Source organism: Sciurus carolinensis, chromosome 8 (genome assembly GCF_902686445.1).
Source record: "Sciurus carolinensis chromosome 8, mSciCar1.2, whole genome shotgun sequence".
Lineage (NCBI taxonomy): Eukaryota > Metazoa > Chordata > Mammalia > Rodentia > Sciuridae > Sciurus > Sciurus carolinensis.
In genome coordinates this window covers 21,528,572-21,549,047 of record NC_062220.1, presented here as the reverse complement: position 1 = coordinate 21,549,047, position 20,476 = coordinate 21,528,572, and the positions used below count along the sequence as shown (strand labels likewise).

At 36.0% G+C, this 20,476-nt stretch overlaps 1 protein-coding gene across 2 annotated transcripts in view; it reads right to left on the bottom strand.

The window, feature by feature from the left end:
* The window catches only part of Chchd3 (coiled-coil-helix-coiled-coil-helix domain containing 3), a 269,393-nt gene that overhangs the window by 213,730 nt on the left and 35,187 nt on the right, over positions 1 to 20,476 (bottom strand). For both annotated transcript variants that reach the window (XM_047562734.1, XM_047562736.1), the window contains exon 3: positions 2,539 to 2,620. In XM_047562734.1, coding sequence (XP_047418690.1) covers positions 2,539 to 2,620 — 82 coding nt within the window. The remainder of the gene's footprint in view (positions 1 to 2,538; positions 2,621 to 20,476) is intronic.

Sequence of the window (20,476 nt, the reverse complement as noted above, 5' to 3'; positions counted from 1 at the left end):
TTAAACATCTATTTAAAGATCACGTGGTACACCACAAATATAAACAACTTTAGGCTCTAATTAAAAAACAGCAAATAGAAAGTATTTTTAAGAAGTTATAACGATAATAACAATTCCATAAAGAAAAAAATCACAAAAGAAATTTATTCCAAAGACCTTTTCAAACAGGTTTATTTGAGACTTGCATGCGTATATGCCTATGTTCAGATCTTACATGCTGGAGAACTGGTCAACAGTTCTATGTGCATTTGAGGTGAACAGACAAAACTTGGGCACATATATACGTGACAGCACTGTGGCACGAGGAACCATCTTCTAAAACTGCTTACGAGGCTTTATTCAAATTTAAGCAACAAACACAATAATGTATAAATGCTCTGTCACTCCAAGAAGTTGTATTTAAAAGACTGAACATAAAACTTTCTTAATGCTTTTCCTAAAGTTTCTTCTTTGGTAGAAGAAAAAGAAAGCTATTGATTCTTCTAAGAACTATCATATAGATGAACACATGCTTTTTGTCAAGATTTGACAGCTGGAAGTTTTCATGAAGGAGGCTTCAAACAAAACATTAACAAAAAAAGAAGAAGAAGAAGAAATAACATAAAGGCTACACCACCCTCCGCTCTTCTTAAAGGTGACAGAAAATAAACTCTTTATCAATAGTCACTTGTCCAGGTTGCAGGTAGGCTGCCAACCCCATCCCACATGAGATATGCAGTTGGCTCTCACTGGCACCTTTTATTCACCTCCTCTGCCCTTTCCCTTTCACAGACCTAGGCAGAGCAAATGGGAGTGGAATAGTGAGGGAGGTAAAAACACATTCACACATCACAGTGAGAGCTCCTCTAACAAAAAGTCTACAGCATATGGGGGTCAGGGAAGGGAATAAAACAAAAACCAACCAAACAAAAAACCTACATGTAATAGAATAAGCAATGTCACCAGGAAACTAACCAAAAAATCCTTATTAAAATAAAATTCAATTTAAAATACTAAAAATTCAAAGACAAGAAATGCTACCATAACATATTGATTTTCTTTGCTTCTTAATGAAAGTGATTTAAATTTTTTTAATATTAAACTTCACTGTCTAATTATATACTCCATCAAACTAACCCAATTAAATAATTACAAAGTGCTACATGGGAAACTATTGAAATACACACAGATTCTTTTGGCAATGCTAATTACATCTTGATTTTTTAAACCCTAAGCCATAAGCCTTTTCTATTTCCTGACAAAATGGTGATCTTAATCTACAACTCATTCTGTTCCATATGTTTTGTGCAAATTGTGAGCATGCTTAGCAGTTTTTCAAGAGAGAAAACATATTAGAGAACATTTTTCAGACCCCTCATCATGAGGATAAAAGATTTCAGGCCCAAAAAGGTTATATTAAATGTTGAAGGTCCTACAGCCAGTGAGAATTACAATCCAATCCAAAGATTCTTTACATTAGCTCTCACAAACAAAATAGTTGCACAGTTCAAAACAAAACAAATACATACCAAGCATTGACTCAGAGGCATGCATGTGTTTGATGCTCACGGGAGAAATACATTCCCAGGACCACATAATGCTCTGTGCTATATGCAAATGTCAGAAATAGCACAGATGGGAAGCACTTGACTCTATTTGGATTGAAATGTACTCACACATTTTTATGAATAAGTATATCCTTTAAGTCTTTAAAAAGTAGTACTTTTTGCCAAAAAGGAAAAAAGAAAAATAATCTGTTCTGTTTTGCATGTTGCTTTTTTTCAGTTTGTAGCTCTTCCACATCTTTTTGAATCAGCATATTAGGATCTACTTGACTGTCTAGTGTTCCCCTGTAAGCATGGACCATAACTCATAACCCAGATGGTATTTGCATTGCTTCCAATTTTCCACTATTACAAAAAACTTTAATGAGCATTCTTTTAGCTACGATTCATAGTACCATTAATAATAGCAACAATAAGAGAGGCATGTACATAGAAAAAAATCTAGAGTAATAAAATGAATAAAATATGAGTGTTTATCTCCACAGGAAAGAATTATAGAGAATTTTGATTTCCAACATTACAAACCTCTATAACATCTTAATTTTTTAAGTGGGTCTATTACTAATTGGTGCTACTTATTAATGGGGTACTATGTATGACATATGCTATTCATCATTAGCTACAATATTATTTACTTGAATACATAATAGCAGGCATTTAATTTTCAATCTTAAATACATTCATTATAGATTTAGAATCTCCTGGGGAATCCTCAAAAACTACTTCTCATATTTTGAGAAAACAAGGTTCACTATTCATGTTACTAAGAACTATTAAGAGCTATAATGATAATTTATAGTTAAGTTTGGAAAGAGGTAACACAGGGCAAATAAGCACAACTCAAAACCAAAAGCAGCCAAATTCATATGGCTCAGCACATTTTCAAGTTCAGTCATAAGCTAATTATGTATCTTATTACAATCATTTTTCTCTAAAAATATATGGTTCATACAAAAAGTCCATCAAAATCTCTCTGCAATAACATGAGACTCACCGTTTCTGGCTTTCAGATTCTTTCCTGGCTTGCTCCAATGCCAGCTCCTCAGCAACCCTTCTTTTTAATTCTTCATCAGAAACTAGAATCAACAAAGAGCAGGAGATAAAATATGTGACTTCCTAAAACCAAAGGAAAGAAAACACTCAGGGACACAAAGATGAGAAGGATGTAAATGCACAAAGTTCTGCCAGGTGGTCAGTATCTTCTTGAAATTTCCTAAGCACTACACTTCAGGAGTAATTTAACAAGAGTTCCCTGGTGACCCAGAAACTTCCACATCTGCCAAAATTCATAATAAACTCAAGGAGTTGCTTACTGCCCACTGGGGACTGATCCATTAAGTACAAATTTTTTTTTAAATGATGTCCTGACATTAAAGTCTAACAATCATGTGTTAATGGAGGCCAGGCTATAAGGAACTTCAGAGAAAAAAATGACACCAAAATCTTCTCACCTCAATAACTAAATATTTAAGAAAATCATTTACTACAGTGAGGAGATCATTTGCATTTACATTCTTTTTTCATGGCTTATGAAAAAAGACATTAGTGATTTATGAAAATTTGGAAATCATGTTTTCTGGAATACATGTCATCCCAATTCAAGAGCCAACAACTGGAGGGAGACACAGAACACTACTGAGGACACAGCTGGAGCTTCCTAAATACCTGGTGACTTGATTTGAAACATCTGCTCTTTCCAATTACAGACTGTGTAAGATATGTGATATGTTTTGTAAAGATTCTTACAACTATGATGACAAATAAAATGGACAAGTTTTACATATTTCTTATGAGCTTTGAGAAACATGCAAAAAGTTCTACTCTTCACTAAAACTCATTACCTAAAATCATGACCAAGAAAGTACCAGAATCATTTGGGAGAATCAAGAAATACACACAGAAACTAAGCAGAGTCTTTTCTCTTTGAATACATTACTTGATGACCTAAACATTCTATGCAAAAACTTAATAGGATATGCAAAATCCTTCAATACTTAGCTAACACTAAGTATTAGCAAAGAATATATACAAAAAATTATACGGATATTTTCTCTCAGTGGTGGACTATCACCAAGCAACCAAGCATGGTGTTGTTGGAACGCCATCAAGAAGAGAAAAGTAGAGCTGGGCACGATGGTGCACATCTGTAATGCCAGCAGCTCAGGAAGCTGAGGTAGGGGATGGCAAGGTCAAAGTAACTTAGTGAGGCCCTAAACAACCTAGTGAGGCCTGTCTCAAAATAAAAAATGAAAAGGTCTGGGATGTGGCTCAGTGGTTAAGTGCCCCTGGGTTCAATCCCTGGTACAAAAGGAGAAGAAGAGAAGGAGAAGGAGAAGGAGGAGGAGAAGTGGAGGAGGTGGAGGAGGAGAGGAAGATGATGAAAACAGAACCCACAGAATGGGGTATGACAAGAGAATTGTTTCCAGAGCATACACAGTATAATATATAAAGATTTCTTACCACCAAACAATAAAAAAAAAACATTAAAAATGGGCAAGGGGCATAAACAGGCATTTCCCAAAACAAGATATGTAAGAATGGCCAATAAGCACATAAAAGATGCTCAACAGCATTTCTCATCAGGCAAATCAAAAGCACAATGATGTGGCTATAAAAACCTTAAGTAAAATTAAAACCTTTCTAAAACATACACACACACACACACACACATATTGACATGCAATTTCAAACCTTCTATAATCAAAATGATACACAATAACAAGTGTTAGTGAGGATGGAGAAACTGGAACCCTCCTCCATAGCTGGTGGGAATGTAAAATGGCACAGCCACTGGGAAACAGTTTGGCATTTTCCGAAAATGCAAAATGGAACAAACAGACCCAGCAATTCCACTGGATCAGGTACTGTAAACACTCAAGAGAACTGAAACCATATTTCTACACAAAACCTGTTCAGGAAGAGCGACAGCAGTATTATCCACAAATCCCCAAGTGAAGACAACCAAACGCCCATCAGCTGATGAAAGGATAAGCAAAGGTGCGCTCACAGTATAACACTTTAAGGCCATAAAAAGGAAAAGAAGCACTGACACTTGCTACGACATAGGTGAACCCTAAAAACATTAAGCTACATAAAACAAAGCAGGCACAGAGGTTATATGTGTGATGAGCACTTAGTTTGCCAAAACCCAAATGGAAGGATTTTAAGGAAGAATCGTACTTTGAAATGGTCACACAAAATCTAGAGAAATAGTAGGACAGAGAATGCCATTAGTACTGAGAAAAATCTTAAGTTTTCCACTATTAAATGTGTTAAAACAATACAAATGACAACTGAGAAACTGCCGGCATAATAGCTCGCCAAAGAGACTAAACAGTTTGTTTTTCTACCAGCCAGAATTGGGGTAAATACATTAATCTCCCTGACTTTTAGTTTCTCACCCAAAGATAGGACGCATGGGTGCCCCTGTGAGCCATGAAGTTCTAGATGATGAACTCCGCAAGGTGACGATATCCACATTTCCATCTACCTCTCAGAAATGGGCAAAACAAGGTGATGCTAACTTTTTTCAAGTTGCACACAGACAGCAGTTCCATAAAAAGCAAAAACTGAAACAAATATTAACCTAATTAGTACTACCTGATCAAACTACACTCTGAAGTTGAACATTGCTAATTACAATCAACACACTGTCAACCTACCTATCTAAAATCACGCTGCTTCTTCTAGATTAGCTCCAATTACAACACCAAAAGTTTTCTCAACAAAATTAAATTTATCAATTAAAACTAGGCCTATAGTTTTATAGTTTTTATAGGCCTTATAGACTAGGTCTATAAGACCAGTCTACCAACTCTAAGTATGAAGCAATGAGATCAGCTTTGAAAAGGAGCAGATGAAAGTCTCACGGTTGTCTTTGGGTTGTTTTGAGTTTTTCCAACTTTACTGAAATATAATTGACAAAAAATTGTATATATTCATGGTGTACAATGCAATTATTTCATATAAATACAAATTGTGCTATGATTACCATAATCAAACTAACACATCAACCACCATACATATTCATCATCTGTGTGTGTGCATGGAGTGAGAACAACCAAAAATCCACTTTCCTGTTAAATTTCAAGTCAACAATATTATAGAATAAAGTCACTGCACTTTAAGTTCCACATGACCAGAACTTACCTTATAAAACTCCAAGTGTATGTGTTTTCACCCACATCTCCCTATTTCCCACCCCTTCCAAAGCTCTGGCAACCACCATCCTGCTCTCTCTGCCTATTCTCTATCTCAGTATATAAGTGAGATCATGCAGTATTTGTTTTTCTGCATCTGACTTATTTCACTTAGCACAATGTCATCTCTTCATAGTGCATGTTATAATAGGGGCTGCCTCTCAGAGGAAATCCAAAATGAGCAGTGAGCTTTTTATTCTGATGTGATCAACTGGCAGAACAATGAGGCCACCATCACCAAATGGAAACCATCTGGGCGGATGGGCATGAAGCCAAACAGGCGAGGTGGTTCAGAGGCAGCACTGTGGGAACAAGGAAACCCAGCTTAGAGGGTTGACGTTTCCTTCTCTGTACCCTTCTGCCAGCCCTTATCAGCCTTGATGCCTGCTGTAGGGTGAGGAAAAGACAGATGTGGCCACAAAACAGGGAGAAAGTGAGAAAAGGAAAGTACCCGTGACAGAAATGGCAAAAGCTCCAGGGCTGCTGAAGACATGCCAGGACCAGTTGGCTGACACCACTTCTGGTATGTAAAGGGACTAAAGCACAGTTATATTCCTAATGTCCCCACTATTTTCAGAAAAGAAGAAAAAAATTCACAACTTTTGGGTCTCTGATTCAAGGTCATAATCAAAAATGTGATTACCTTAGCTACAATCAAGATTTTATAATAACAAAAGATAAAATATGACAAGGATAAAAAGTTTAAAATCTAAAATAGCAAATCAAAGCACAGATGTGGTAATAAATAAACCAGTGTGGTAATGGGTTTTGAGCAAATCTAAGCTTCATGTTTTTTGTTTTTTAAATCAGTAGAAAAGAGAAAGTAAAAATATATTTATCTGGATAGGTCTGATCCAAAGTACATAAGGGAAAAAGATACACAATTTGGAGACCAGTATTTAAAGTGGCCTTTCTGAAAACACTCTTCAAATCTTAGGATCTGAACATTTTCTCAAATAAAACTGTTATTAAACTAAAAGGTCAGTGTTTCAGGATGGACTACTTTAAGGGAAGCATATGAAAGGCCAACTTTGCCTATTAGCACAGTGAGTTTCCAAGCAAATCTTTAGGAGCTGGTAAAGTTTGAAATGAGAAAAGAGTAAGAGAAAATGTTCAAGCCATATAAATCAGATTTGTCATGGAAATTTGCAAAATGATTTCAAGTCCAGTAAGTATGGTTTCATGGCTTTTACATACATACTTTCCCCTTAAAATGTGTTAATGCAAGAGAATGTTTTCTTCATATCCTTGTACCCTACACTTTTTAAATCTTCTCAGAAATCATTTCAATTTCTTTCTCAATAACTAATGTGTCTTAATGAACACAAACACTGGTTTTGTCAAGAGATGGTATGACACTGACCATAAAACATGAGAAATAGTCACACAGTACAGTTGCTTGGTTATAGGAAGTGTGGCCCTAAACCCTTTATGTGTTGTTATAAATAATAAATACTTGAATGATTAAAAGCAGCTGACGATTCTTAACAAATATTTGTTTATTTTTACTAAACAAATGTTTTGACTAGTCCAAAGAATTGTCTTTACTGATTGCCTAAGGTATCTTTTAATGCTCTTAGTTACCAAATTACTAAGCTATGAATTTAGGGTTAGGATCAAATAAGAAACTTCAAGATTTCTAATCGTGTGCTTGATTCTGAATATTATTAGGAACTGAATATCAAATACCATGGTCGTATTCCTCAGAGAAAGCGTAGCATGCATTCAACACACCTCTCCTCTTACATGACTTCTGACCAATTTCTGTTTTCTCTAGCAAACTAAGAGGTGAGAGTGAGGACAGATGCTATGAAACACTTAAGACAGATCCCTGAATGGTGAACAGAAATGACTCCAAAAGATGGAAGGACTTTATAAACTCACCACCTGTGGGGGCCGGGGGAGACTGAAAATTCAACCATGATTTGAGATATGAACTCCCTGGATCTCAACAGACAGACCAACCCATTTCCTTTGCAATTTTTCCCACATATATTTTTCTTTCCTTCATTTTCTTTGCATAATCCTTGCATGTTAATTCCTTCCCCAATTATGGTATTTCTTAATCTCTATAAATTGCTTACTAAACATTATGGATTGTCACTTTAAAAAAATGTCTGTTCCTTGGGGATTTTTTCCTTTTACTGCATTTCTCTTTTTGGTTTTACTATTTGCTGATACACATCACTGCAATTATGCAAAGCCTATTATTTCCTGTGGTAGCTTATAAACACTAAAGAGTAAGGATCTACTATGAGAAGAAAATAAATATATGTGATTGCAAAATATCAGATTTTAGACAGTGATTCTGACTCCCATAGGATTAACAGTTGAGCCAAAGCTTATAGCATATGATACAGCCAAAATAAATTTTCAGCTCCACAGAAATTCCCATTAATTTGTAATTTCAATACATTCATTAACAGGAGAAGAAAATGTGTTGTCAAAAAATACTAATGAAAGCATCCCATGCAATCAATGAAAGACAACACACAGTATATTAGAAGTAAATGACACTGTATGTGCTGCAGAATAAATCTTGTCCTGCCACTCACCTTCTAAGAGGGACGGGGTTTGATTGGGAGGAGAGTCAAAACATGACGAGGATAAATCTCAGCGTGAGAAATAAACGGTTTGCCTTTGTGGCACAATCAAATAGGCAGACAAATAAACCTGATTCACACGCACACGCACACACACACAGAATATAAGTACATTCGGCTGACAGTTGCCTTCATTAACTTGTGAAGAAAATGTACCTTAAGGCCGCCATCAAAAAACTGCCATCTGTCTACATACCTGGCAGGGTAACTGTGGCTACTTACACATTAAAGTTAATGAAGATGGTAGAATGAAAATTCTTAACTGCACATTCATAATCATAAATATTGTGTCAGAAGGAACACTGTTACAACGAGTTTGGCAACCTAAACGTTAACAGCATCAAGTTAATGGTTTATTTAGTAGTATTATTGCTCCATCAGGATTTAGATAACTTCGTAAATTTCTAATTTGAATGGCATAATATGCAAACAATGTCCATTTTATTGTTTGCTTCACAATAAGCACTCATAGAAACCGGCTCCATGTTCCATTCTATGTTAAAACAAACATCAATACTGGGCTGCAGAAGCTGTACAGCAATAGACAAGCTTATAATTCATATTCTACAGTTTTCACGTTTTTAAATAGACAATTCGTAAAACCAGAATGGAGAATCAGGTCTATCTAGTATTTCATGTCTTAATATCCTGAATAATAGTTGCAAGATCACACAAGGCCTCCAGGAAAATAAGATCTATAATTTAAATTAAAAATAATAATTACCTCTGGATATTGCTTTTTGATGCATAGCTTAATTTTTTGTTTGTTTCAGAAATGGATATATTTTTTTCACTGGGGGTGAAACTATAAATTAAATAGCATTAATTCTCCAATCCCAAATGAAGTACAAAAAAACACCAAAAACTTGTTTCCATTTAATTAAAATAGTTAAAGGTTTGATCTGAAGGAGTCAAGAAATGCAGAGAGGACCGACTATATGGAAATGAAGGAGGTTCCAGTCTACTCCTGGCAGGGCCACAATTCATTTTTGTAATTTTGTTCAAAACACTTCATTGCATTAGGCCAAGACTGTCTCACATGTAAAACCAGGGTCAAAACCAGCGAATTTCCAATATCCCTTCCTCTTCTGTTTCAAATGGGAGACCGATGGATTGAATTCAGGCTTTAGCCTCCACTTGCTCTAGAAAGGCCTCTGGAATGAAGAAGGTAAAGGAACAATACAGTGTATCACAGGAAACATTATCAGTTGTTTGCCTGGAGTGACAATTTATTCATTTGCAGAAACTGTCTCTCAGATACCCACCTAGCAAACTACCAAAATCAGCCTCTAGGCTTTACAGGCAAAGGAAGAAAAGAAAAAAACATCAGTCATTGGTAAAATAAGTCATCAACTCTGGGGACAGCTTGGGGAAGATTTAGAAGAAACATACACAGTAAAAGTACATTATCTAAATATAAAGACTGACTGCTACTCAGAAAAGAAACCTCACCTCAGTAGGTTTTGGCTTCTGGCCCCTCCTTCACAAAAATCTAGGGCCATCACTACCAACAGCATGTTGCCCATCAAGGGGAAGGCTGAGTATTCACTAGCCACATACCCAACTGTCCTTAAAGTAACAGTTTCAATGTTTAAGCTCCATTATCTGTTCTCTCATCTACCATATGAAGTTATTTTTCTTTTTAATTTTTTTTCCCCAAATCAAACGGCATCTAGGTATAATCCAAACTAGGGAAATCAGTCCATTCACCAGGTAGCAAATTCTTGTTGACCTAATTCTATACTGGACTTTATGAGAGATGAAGACATATAAAATAGTTCCTGCAATTAAGGAGATGATAATGCATCTGAGTCAGTAAAATTGTGCTACTGGAGTTTAGTATCAAGGAAATCACTAAGGTCAACTGTAGTTAAGGAGATAGGGCTTGAACAATGTCCTCAATTAAACAGATGGAAAGGAAAACAATTTGTAAGAAGTAAAAACAAAAGGGTAAATTATGCTAAATAGTAGGGAGCTTTAGAAACTAGGCAGAAATTTGAAAAAGAAATGTTTAAGAAACAGGGCATCACAGACAGTTATAAATCTAAGAATAATGCAGCAAAATAAGGTGTTATGGGAAACTGAATGTGGCCCATGTTTGCAGACAGACCGGGGAGTGAAACACCGGGCAGTGAGTGGCCCGCTAAGTGAAGCCCCGCCCTCCCCTCAAAGCAGCAACACCTCCTGGGAACTTGTTACAGAACCACCAAAGCAAACACCCTGGGGAAGAGGCCCGACAATGTGTGTTAACAAGTGCTCCAGGTGATCTTGCTGCACACAGAAGTTTGAGAGCCACTGGCAAATGATGATGAGGACCTGGAGTAGGAGACTGGCCGTGAAGGTGGAGTCTAAGGTACAAGATACATCTCTGGGAAAAACTGATCATCTGAGACCAAGAGATGAAAGAGAAAGATGTCAAAGGTGCACCCAGATGCCTGAAAATTAATACCCATGATGGTCAATTAAGTAAAGAAGGAGAGGCTATTTGGGGAAGAAAGATAATGAGCTCAGTTTCAGACATGTTCAATTGAAGGTAATGGTAGAACCACCACATGGAATTGTAGGCAATTAGATATTTGAACTTGAAAACTCAGATTTGATATGAGACTTGGCTGGAAATGCTGATTGGGGAATGAGTGTTATAGATCTGAGCTCAGTAAATTCACCCTGAAAAAAAAAAAAAATGTGTGCAAAGGGAAAAAAAGTAAAAGCCTGAGGAATAGACCTTAAAAATTCATCAGATAAAGGAGGAGAGTAAAAAAATAAATGAATAAATAAACATCACTAGGGACAAAGAAGAAATATAGTGAAGAAATGAACCAACACACCACATGTAGAAATGATAAATAGATTTCATCTCAGGTGCCAATTCTGATCAATCGGCAATAGGTGCCGCGGGTGCTATGTGTAGAGGGACTCTGAGGACAAGTACAGGTTCAGGGAATTAGTGTCTACCCTGAGCACAGGAGGAAGAACTGGCAACATGGCTTACAATTACCTACCATCCCATGGAGTGCATGGAAATCAGACTGTGTGACCTTAAGGAATCAGTGGGAAGAGAGCAATGGAAGGCAGCAATTATAGGCCTCTGTTCACAAGTTTAAAATTGCGACAGGAAGGGATGAAAATTATAAATAAAAGATAATATTCACAAATAGTATAAATCTGTGCATGTCTGAAAGAAGTCATGATCAATAATCTGTCACTAAATTATAAGATACTGATGAATGCTAGTTATTATTTCTCCAAAGAAATTCAGACTATAATGTACATATTACTCATAAAGAATAGGCTGTCTAACATACAGTAACATAAGCCAATTAATATTTGTATATTATACTCTAGTACATTTTCCTAATGACCATCCTAATACAAGCTTCACCGTACTTTTTTTTTAAGAATATTCCATAACAGTAAAACAGTGTGGACAAGTCCATTTTCACATGTTAAAAAAAGCTTTAACAAAGACTAATGTCCTTACCTAAATAATTTGCTTTGGTAAACAGAACCATAAATACCATTCTAATACTTAATTCATCTATTGTTATGAACCAGTCTGTTTTAGTCACATATACATATTATTTAATCTTCAAACATATTACACACTAATAAAATTCCTGAATTCAACTAAGATACTACTTGATTCTTTAAGCTTTGACCAACACTATTTTATAAAGAAGACTATCAGTTTATCTTTAGATATAATCAATGTGCCAGGAAAGCAAAAGACTCAAAAGTCTGAAAATGAAATCTATCTTCTAATCCACCTAACTTTCTACAGCCTTAGGAAAGCCAACTAACCCAATCTCCACATTTCGTTCTTAAGACTGAAATTAAATTTGTGACTCAATCACAACCCCTTTTAATAAGGAAGAAAACTTGAGTCCTATGTCTAAATATGGACCACTACTGGACAGTAGAAATATTGGGAGGATCCCATACAGTCAGACCTCTGGGTATCAGTGGCTTCACTGAGAGCCCATTCAGGATGAAATGCCAAAAGGGACCTATTTAACATACCAGCTAACCACTGCAGAACAATGGCTTCTCCTGGGAAGTTTTTAAAAAGCAATTCAGATTTTATACCCATGCCTAATTCATATTTTATTTATGGTACCTCAAATATATTAAAATGCCGAGACAGCATTATACATATTGGTATAATATTTTTCATTAAGCTATAGTGCAATATCCTGGGCTTTGTTTTTTATTTAATTCACATTGTGATAATTAGATTCAGCCTCTTTTGAAGTCAGACTATAATACCTATGGCTCTGTTATTTTTTCCTTCATCTAAAGTAACAAATCTTCACTTAATGTTCAGAAAACACCATTTCAATGTATCATAAGTAGTTATAATCTCTAATAAAACAAAATTAATTCTCTGTGAAGCCTCGTGGAAGCTCTGTGACTTAGCTGGCCACAGCTGATTTTACCACCTTTAAAATACAAGACTGCACACAAGGATTTCAAGACCAAAACCCGGTGTTGTTGTTCATTTAAATGCAAAAATACGCTTAACATTTTTTCTAAAAGTAAAATAAACTCTCCACAGTAAAGTTGGACTGAACAGAGGTCATTAGGGGGACCTTATGATTATATTCAGAATGATCCAGAAATATCCTTAATACCAGTGTTATATTGAGAAAAGTGATGAAATTTCTCCTTAATAGCACTTCATTTTTGTAACATACTCCATGAGTTTTATAAGGTGGGTATCAGTTCTGCAGAATTCCAAGGACCACATAAACAGCAATGAAAAAAGACCAGTGGTTCTCACCCTTCTCAGACCCGGCTGTTTCTGTTATCGTGGTTGCTGTTTTGTTTGCAGTGCTGGGAAACAAACCCAGGGCTTCAATGGGCCAGGCAAGCACTCTACCTCTGAGCTACAGCCCAGCCCCCAGTTCTGCTTTGTAAGAGCAAATATTTTTACAATTATTATCCTGAAATGAAAAAGATAATAATCCAACACAAATGTTTAATCAATATAATGCCCCAAGTGTTATATTTAAAAAGAAATAAAGGAAACTAATTTATAATAAAACAATGGCATTTTACTATGTAAATGCTCAACCATAACTACTCTAGAAGATGCAATAAAACAGCCTGAATATTGAGTTTCTGTATAATTCACCACAAATGCAAAAGCTACAGCTACTGCTACAGAGTAATTGCATTTCTAGAAAATTCAGTATACTTTAAACCCATACAAAACATACTTTCTGCTTATATATAAATCAACTAGGTTCTGGCCCAGGTAAACAGGTTTTTACCTGCTTGAATTTCTGATGGGACAATCAGAAGGTAGTTTGAGGTGCAGAACTACCCTAGGCACGGCAGGCATCTGGATGCCTGGCTGGGCCTGTGAGCATCAGCACTTCCCCCCACAGATTCCCGAAGTGCCCAAAGTGTGCAGTACTTTCTAAAGTGGGGTTGTACTGCCCCACCACTGAGCACTATTCATTTAGCTAGGTTAAAATAGTCACCCTAAAAAACAAATGGGTAATCTACATCATTTTGCATGGCCACTGATAATCAACAAATAGTCCACTATTTGTTGTTATATAATACAGTTTTTTTCAAACACTGATAAAAACTTAGAGAGGAAACCAAAATGTCCTCCCCCAACAAGATTTCTGCCTTTAGGTGCCCATATATTACTAGTCTCCTCTATCTCCAGACTCACCAAAAACACATTTGCCCAGTCCACTCATAAAAATCATTTTGAATTTCCTTAGGGGACGTAAAATTAGTAATCATCAAACTGTCTATTTTTTTTTCTCTCTCTCTCTCATGATACCTTATGATGAGGATGAGGGCTCCACTACTAATTCAATGGAAATGGTCCAAGTAGATGCAAACTGCAGCCTGAAGAAAGACCCCCGAGTGCCTGTGATGACATCACAAGAGTGCATACACAGAAATGCCAGGGAGATACAGAGCAAAACCCATCCATCCACCCACAAACTGCTCAAAGGTGTGCATTACTAAGCATTTGCAAACATTTTCAGGTTTCTAAGTGACCAATTTCCCAAGCACAGATTTCTTTCCGTCTGACTCACTTCCCTTCAACATAATCTACGTCTGACCAATTAAAACTACATGATTCTTACATGACAATATCAGAATGAACACCAAACAGTTCAATAAGGCCATATCACTTTATTTATATTCATGGAAAATGAGAAAAGGACTTAAAATTACTGACCCTAAATTATTTTACAATAGTTCCCTGAGATCCCTTTTTGAAATTAAGGAAGTGAAGGGTTTAATAAGTAATAATTTCCCTATAAACACCAAAAATACATTAGCTTTTGTGATAGTATATACCAAAATATGAAATTGTCTAGAAGAAACGGTAGGAAGGCAGCAAGAGTACAATCTAGACATATATGATACTTTAAAAGAAATGCATTTAGAATTCTTTTCAAGTACCTTCAGCAATTGGATCCAGTCTTTAAAAAAAAAAAAAAAAAAAAGTGTTATCAGGTAGAAGTCCTTAGGGGAATCGACTTAATGAAACTAATAATTAGAATACCAACTGATTCTCCATAAATAATAACTTCCAACATACATGATGATTTCCTCAAATAATTTGCTAAGTAATTTGAGATTTCCTCTCAGGGAATGTTCTTACCAAGCCCTCCCCCATGCTCACTCCTTGCCCCACCTCCCATCCTGTTAGTGTAACTGAACATAAATCTCTAATTCTGTTACAAATTGTAAATTTAATTACTCCAAATGAGTAAGATTTAACTGCACATTTTAACACTTCAAAATGATTTTAACATAGTTTATCTCAGTTACATAGTTTATGGAGAATTTAATCGGAAGAAATTAATCTAATAAGGCATTTAATATATTTTTATATGTATGATATAAGAAATCTTTAAAAGGATAAGATGAAATGGGCACATGTAAATTCATGTGCATGTGGAACATGGCTATGAAATAATGAGGATGGTGTAATGTGGCGTTCGCCACAGACTCATTCTACAGCCACACACAAGGCGCACGTGTCTGCGCAGGTGTGAAGGAACCTCAGGAATGTCAACTGAAATACAGAATCCTGTCAGGTTTGAGTCAACTTAAATGGAGAGAAAAACAGCTCAATGAGAAGAATAGCAAAACAATTCTAATAAGAGGCAGGTTGCAGAGACCTGTGTTCTCCTGACTTTTCCCTCTATGACTTAATTTTTTATCTAGAAATTACCAATTAGGTTTCTCTTGAAGATGAAATGCAGTGAACTGAGGAAGTATTTAAAGGACAAAGATGAACATCTTAACACTCAGAGAGTGAAACACTATTCAACTGAAGAACCACCAGCATTTCATTGTAAAAATTCCTACTGATATTGTGCAACATTTCAGTGAGCCAGTACTATATTTCAGAAGAAATTTTTTTAAGCCATATATTCTTCAGAATGCCAATATGCTAGGAGCTGCAACTTTTAAACTTCCAGAAAAGATTATATAACAACAAAAAAAAAATCTGTGGTGCAAATCTTTCATGAGGATTTAGGACCTGGCTTGATGTCCAAGACCAATTTTAGCTTCTGATCACCAAGGTTCACATATTTATTGGAAATGAATTTGATTTGACAGTAATAAAAATTAATTTGAATCTCTTTCATTACCTTTCAACACTGCTAACATCAAAGATTATGATGAATGATAAGAAAATGGAAGAGTAAAGTAAAATTGATGTTCATGAAGTATTTTCTAAAAATTCATTTTCATGACCAGCTTAAAAGACTATCAAATCTTCCTCCTAGGAACCTGAAGGTTGGTGGCAAAGACAAAGATCCAGATAATGAGGCTGGCTATATATATTTTATATATAAAACAATGAAAACCTGAAAGTAAATTAAATAGCCAAAACCAGGGTAACAGTCAAATAATCATATAGCACAACTACATGATGAAATACCACTAACATTAAGAAACATGGTTTGAAGAATATTAGTCCTATGGAAAAATTCTCACAAGTGAAAAGGACTAGCCACTTGGCTAAACATACTGTTTGATTCATTTTCTTTCTGTATATGTCCAGCACTAAAAGAAGCACAAGAAAACCAACACGAAGAAGAACCTGGAATGATATATACCAAAATATTAAGGGTTACCTTTGTACTGGGAGGAAATGGATCTTTTCCTTTCTCTCTGTATATTTGATTGTATTTCTGTTTACCAGAACACACTTTATACTTATATCATCATTTAATTTTTTTTAAATAATACATAATTAGATAAAATCCTAGTTTAAAAACAAAAACAAAAACACACCTTCTCAGGTGCGGTGATATATACCTGTAGTTCCAGTTACTTGGGACTCAGGAGGAATATTTAACCCCAAGAATTCAAAGCCAGCCTGAGCAACATAGCAAGACTTTGTCTCTTAAAATATAAAAATAAATTAAATTTAAAATATCTTTATCAATTCAATCATGAACATCAAATGTACAAATTATATCATAGTTTAGATCTCAGAAACTCAAACTCCAAAAGAGAGTGGGCTGGAATCAAGTGCCTGAAAGTGAGCACCATATGATACAAGGAAAAAAACTGCTTTACATTTTTTTTCCTTTCACCCCACAGTCATCCTGCCACATTCCATTCTAACAAACCTGAGTTCTTCAAAAGGTAAAATAACAACAACAATCAAAATACAATCACACACCTATATTACAGTAACATTTGGAAAGAATTATAGAACATGGTTTCCTGCATTGATATCTAGAAACATAGCAGACAAGGGTTCTTTGCTGAAGAGTTAAATAATTGAAAATTATGAGATTCAAAGTATCTCAAAAAGACTATTCAGTGTCCACAGGTAGAAAACAGGGGGAATCTTGTAAAAGCAAAACAGTCTCTTTCCACTCTAGTTTTTCAAGGAGCATCTAATTTTTTGCCTTCCATTTAGATTTTTCAATTGATAACACCAATCATCCCAGGATGATGAATAATAGGTGTTACCAAGGACAGCAGATGAAAAATTCTTGGCCACTCACTTAGGCAATCAGCTGAGGTTAAGCAAAGTCAGATAAAAGGAATGAAAGATAACCAGATTGTACTTTCCATATCATACAACAGATACACAGCCACATAACAGTGGCGAGGCTCTTTGGAGATCCATTTCTTATATGTAGCATGGCCACAGAAAGTCACTGTGTTTTGGGGTGTTCTAGAAAATCACTCTATAGATTGTCCACTTTGTGAAACAGACATAGAGACCTATCCATTTTACTCCACACAGGCATAAGCTAAAAAAATTGACCTTCAACTATAAATTTAAACTATATTATATTCATCATTACACTCTTTGCTGCCACTAGCAAAATAAAACATTTAATGTTCTTTGCTTGTTGATTAGATTTACACTTGGTAGGAAACACACATCAAAATTTAGCTTTACTTCCTTAAAATGGAATCTGACAACTTCTCACCAGGGTTTCATAGCCCGAAGAATCTCGAGTGAAAGATATTATTTAACATACCCAAACTTCATTCTTCTTTTCTTTCCTTTTTTTTTTTTTTTTTTTTAAGTTATTTAGTCCAAGCACACACTGCAATCAACTGGCTAAGACGAAGAGATTTTAAATACCTATTTGTGGGAATTCTACCTCAATAACAAATATCAAAACCATCACTTTCCACAAATCTTTCAAGACAGGGATCCAAAAGTAAATGACAGGACACAACAAGAGATACTACAGCTTCATCTTGAGTTTAATCTTCATCTTATTTATTTGGATTTAATGGGAAATCAAACTAAATTATTCATCTTTCACAGTAGCAGAGGAATCCTAAGATACTATTTAAGCTGTTTTGGAGATAAATTGAAAACATCAAATCTTCTCAATTTTTCATCCATGCTGATAAATCAGGAGTAACTAAAATCCAAAGAGGAATTCAGACATGTGAGAAAATGAAGTCTCTGTGACCAAAATACTCCAACATAGCTCGGCTCTATTTTGAGAAGAACTTGTGTCTCAGTGTTGCCAATATTCCCAACACTTAAGGGAATCCAAAGAAAATCCACTCTCAAGGGAATCCAAAGAAAATCACAAATATCAAGTACCTCAGTGCAGGCTGCCCAGGCAGCAGCTTCTATGGTCTCCACACCCATTAACCTTCTCTCTAATAACAGGAACCGTTTCTGGATGGGCACAAGGCTGGTCACAATAGAAGACACTTTTCAGCTTCACTTGCAGTTTGGGACAGCCTGGTGGCTACGTTCTGGCTAATGGGATGTGAGCAGATAAGGCACAAGCAGCTTCCCTATCAACCCCAAGGCTTGAATGCAGCTGGAAGTCATTCTGAAGCATAAGGATTCACTTTGAGCAATGAGACAGAAAGAGACTGGGTGCCAACACTAAGGAATCATCAAATTGCTCAAAATGTTATATGAAAGAAAAAATCCAGCTTTTTAAAACCACTGTCACTAGGGTCTCCGCTAGAAGTGTAGAACCTGAATGCTACCCCACTGCCCTGATAAAAGAGTGGGGGAGGGGTCGAAGTTCTACTCCACACTTTGTCAGAGCTGGAGGAATCAGAAGACAGTCTGAAAAACACACAGGCTTAGGATTTAGAGAAGCTGCCGAAAGGTCACTCTGTTGAGTATCTTGAAGAGCTGGAGAGACCTGAAGGCAGAAGCACATGCTGGCTCTAGGAATGTCTCTTTTCTTATTTTCCAGACTGCATGATAAGAGTGGCGGAAAATCACTGAGGTGCTTTGTCCACCCCAGAGTAAGTCATCGGCGAGCTTTTCTATCTCTGTAGAAGAGCCATTTTATTATTTCCAAAATGAGGGACACGAATTAGATCACGTCTAAGGTCCCTTTCAGCCATACTCTCTACCCATGTCATCACTACAGAGCAGCCGAGAACTTCGGTTCTGGCATCAGATCCCCCAGATCTAAACTCCTGCTCTGCTCTGTCCTGTGTTATATGGATGTCACTGGTCAGCTTCATTAGCTTCCCTGTGACTGTTTCCTCATCTGTAAAATGGGTATAGGAAAAGTAATCATGTAATAGGACTATTGTAAGAGTTATTTCAGCTTCTGATACATACCAATACCTCATCAGATTACACTGCACCTCCCACGAATCTACTTAACCCAAAACCTTATGCAAGTAACCCACAAAGTTCAAGTAACAAGGAATGTTAGAGATTGCACATCAACATGACATTATCTTTTCTACTCAAGGTTCTATCTAATCATCTACTTCCTATTTAGTGACAGTCTAACATAATCACACAAACTAGTCATTCACTAACTCCCCACCACCCTTCTGGCAAGCTAAAGTTTTATGAGAAAAGTCTCAGCTATCATAAAGTTTGCTTTGAACCTGACTAGCTGAAACAAGGTTCTCAATCTTTTTTCCTTCTCTTTTAGGAAGCAGTCTACAACAGAGCAGGAAGAGATCAACACAAACCCTCCTAAACCACCCTTATTCAGGCTTTCTTTCATTGCAAATTCTCTAAGCAAAATTTGAAATAAAGGAGCAACTGAATTACACATGCATTTCTTCCCTTCTCCAACCCTCCAATCATATGCATAAAACTTAAATGTGATTTGGGACCATCCTATATGGGTTGTATCCAAGACTCCACTTCCACTAACCTATGTTCTGCTGCTAAACTTTGAGGATTCTTATAGCCCAAAACAAACAACTGCACTAATTCGATATGCTCACTGATATCCAGCAGTCCCTAAGGGGTCCTCAATTATCAGCTAAAAAGTAAACGTTAACTTAGGTCTAAAGCAGTCAGCTTGAGTATAAGTTAGGTAAAATATGAATACATTAAAGGGGCTGGTAATGTTTTTAATGTTAAAGTTCTATAAGAAAACAATTATTTTAAGCATGCAATGACAGATTTGCCACATTCTTAAGAAATGCAAATCATATCCAGAGGTCCTTTCTTTCCCAATATAGCATGTCCAACTTTATAAAAGATGTAAATGGAGAACCATAATCCACTTAAATATATTTGCTTAACGGAAAGCTTAACATCTATTTTTTTAATAAGCAATATTTGTACTTTTACAATCTTAAAAACACCTCTTAATCACACTGATGTAATACTTTTGCATTCCCTGAGAGTCTCTCAAATAAACTGTACTAG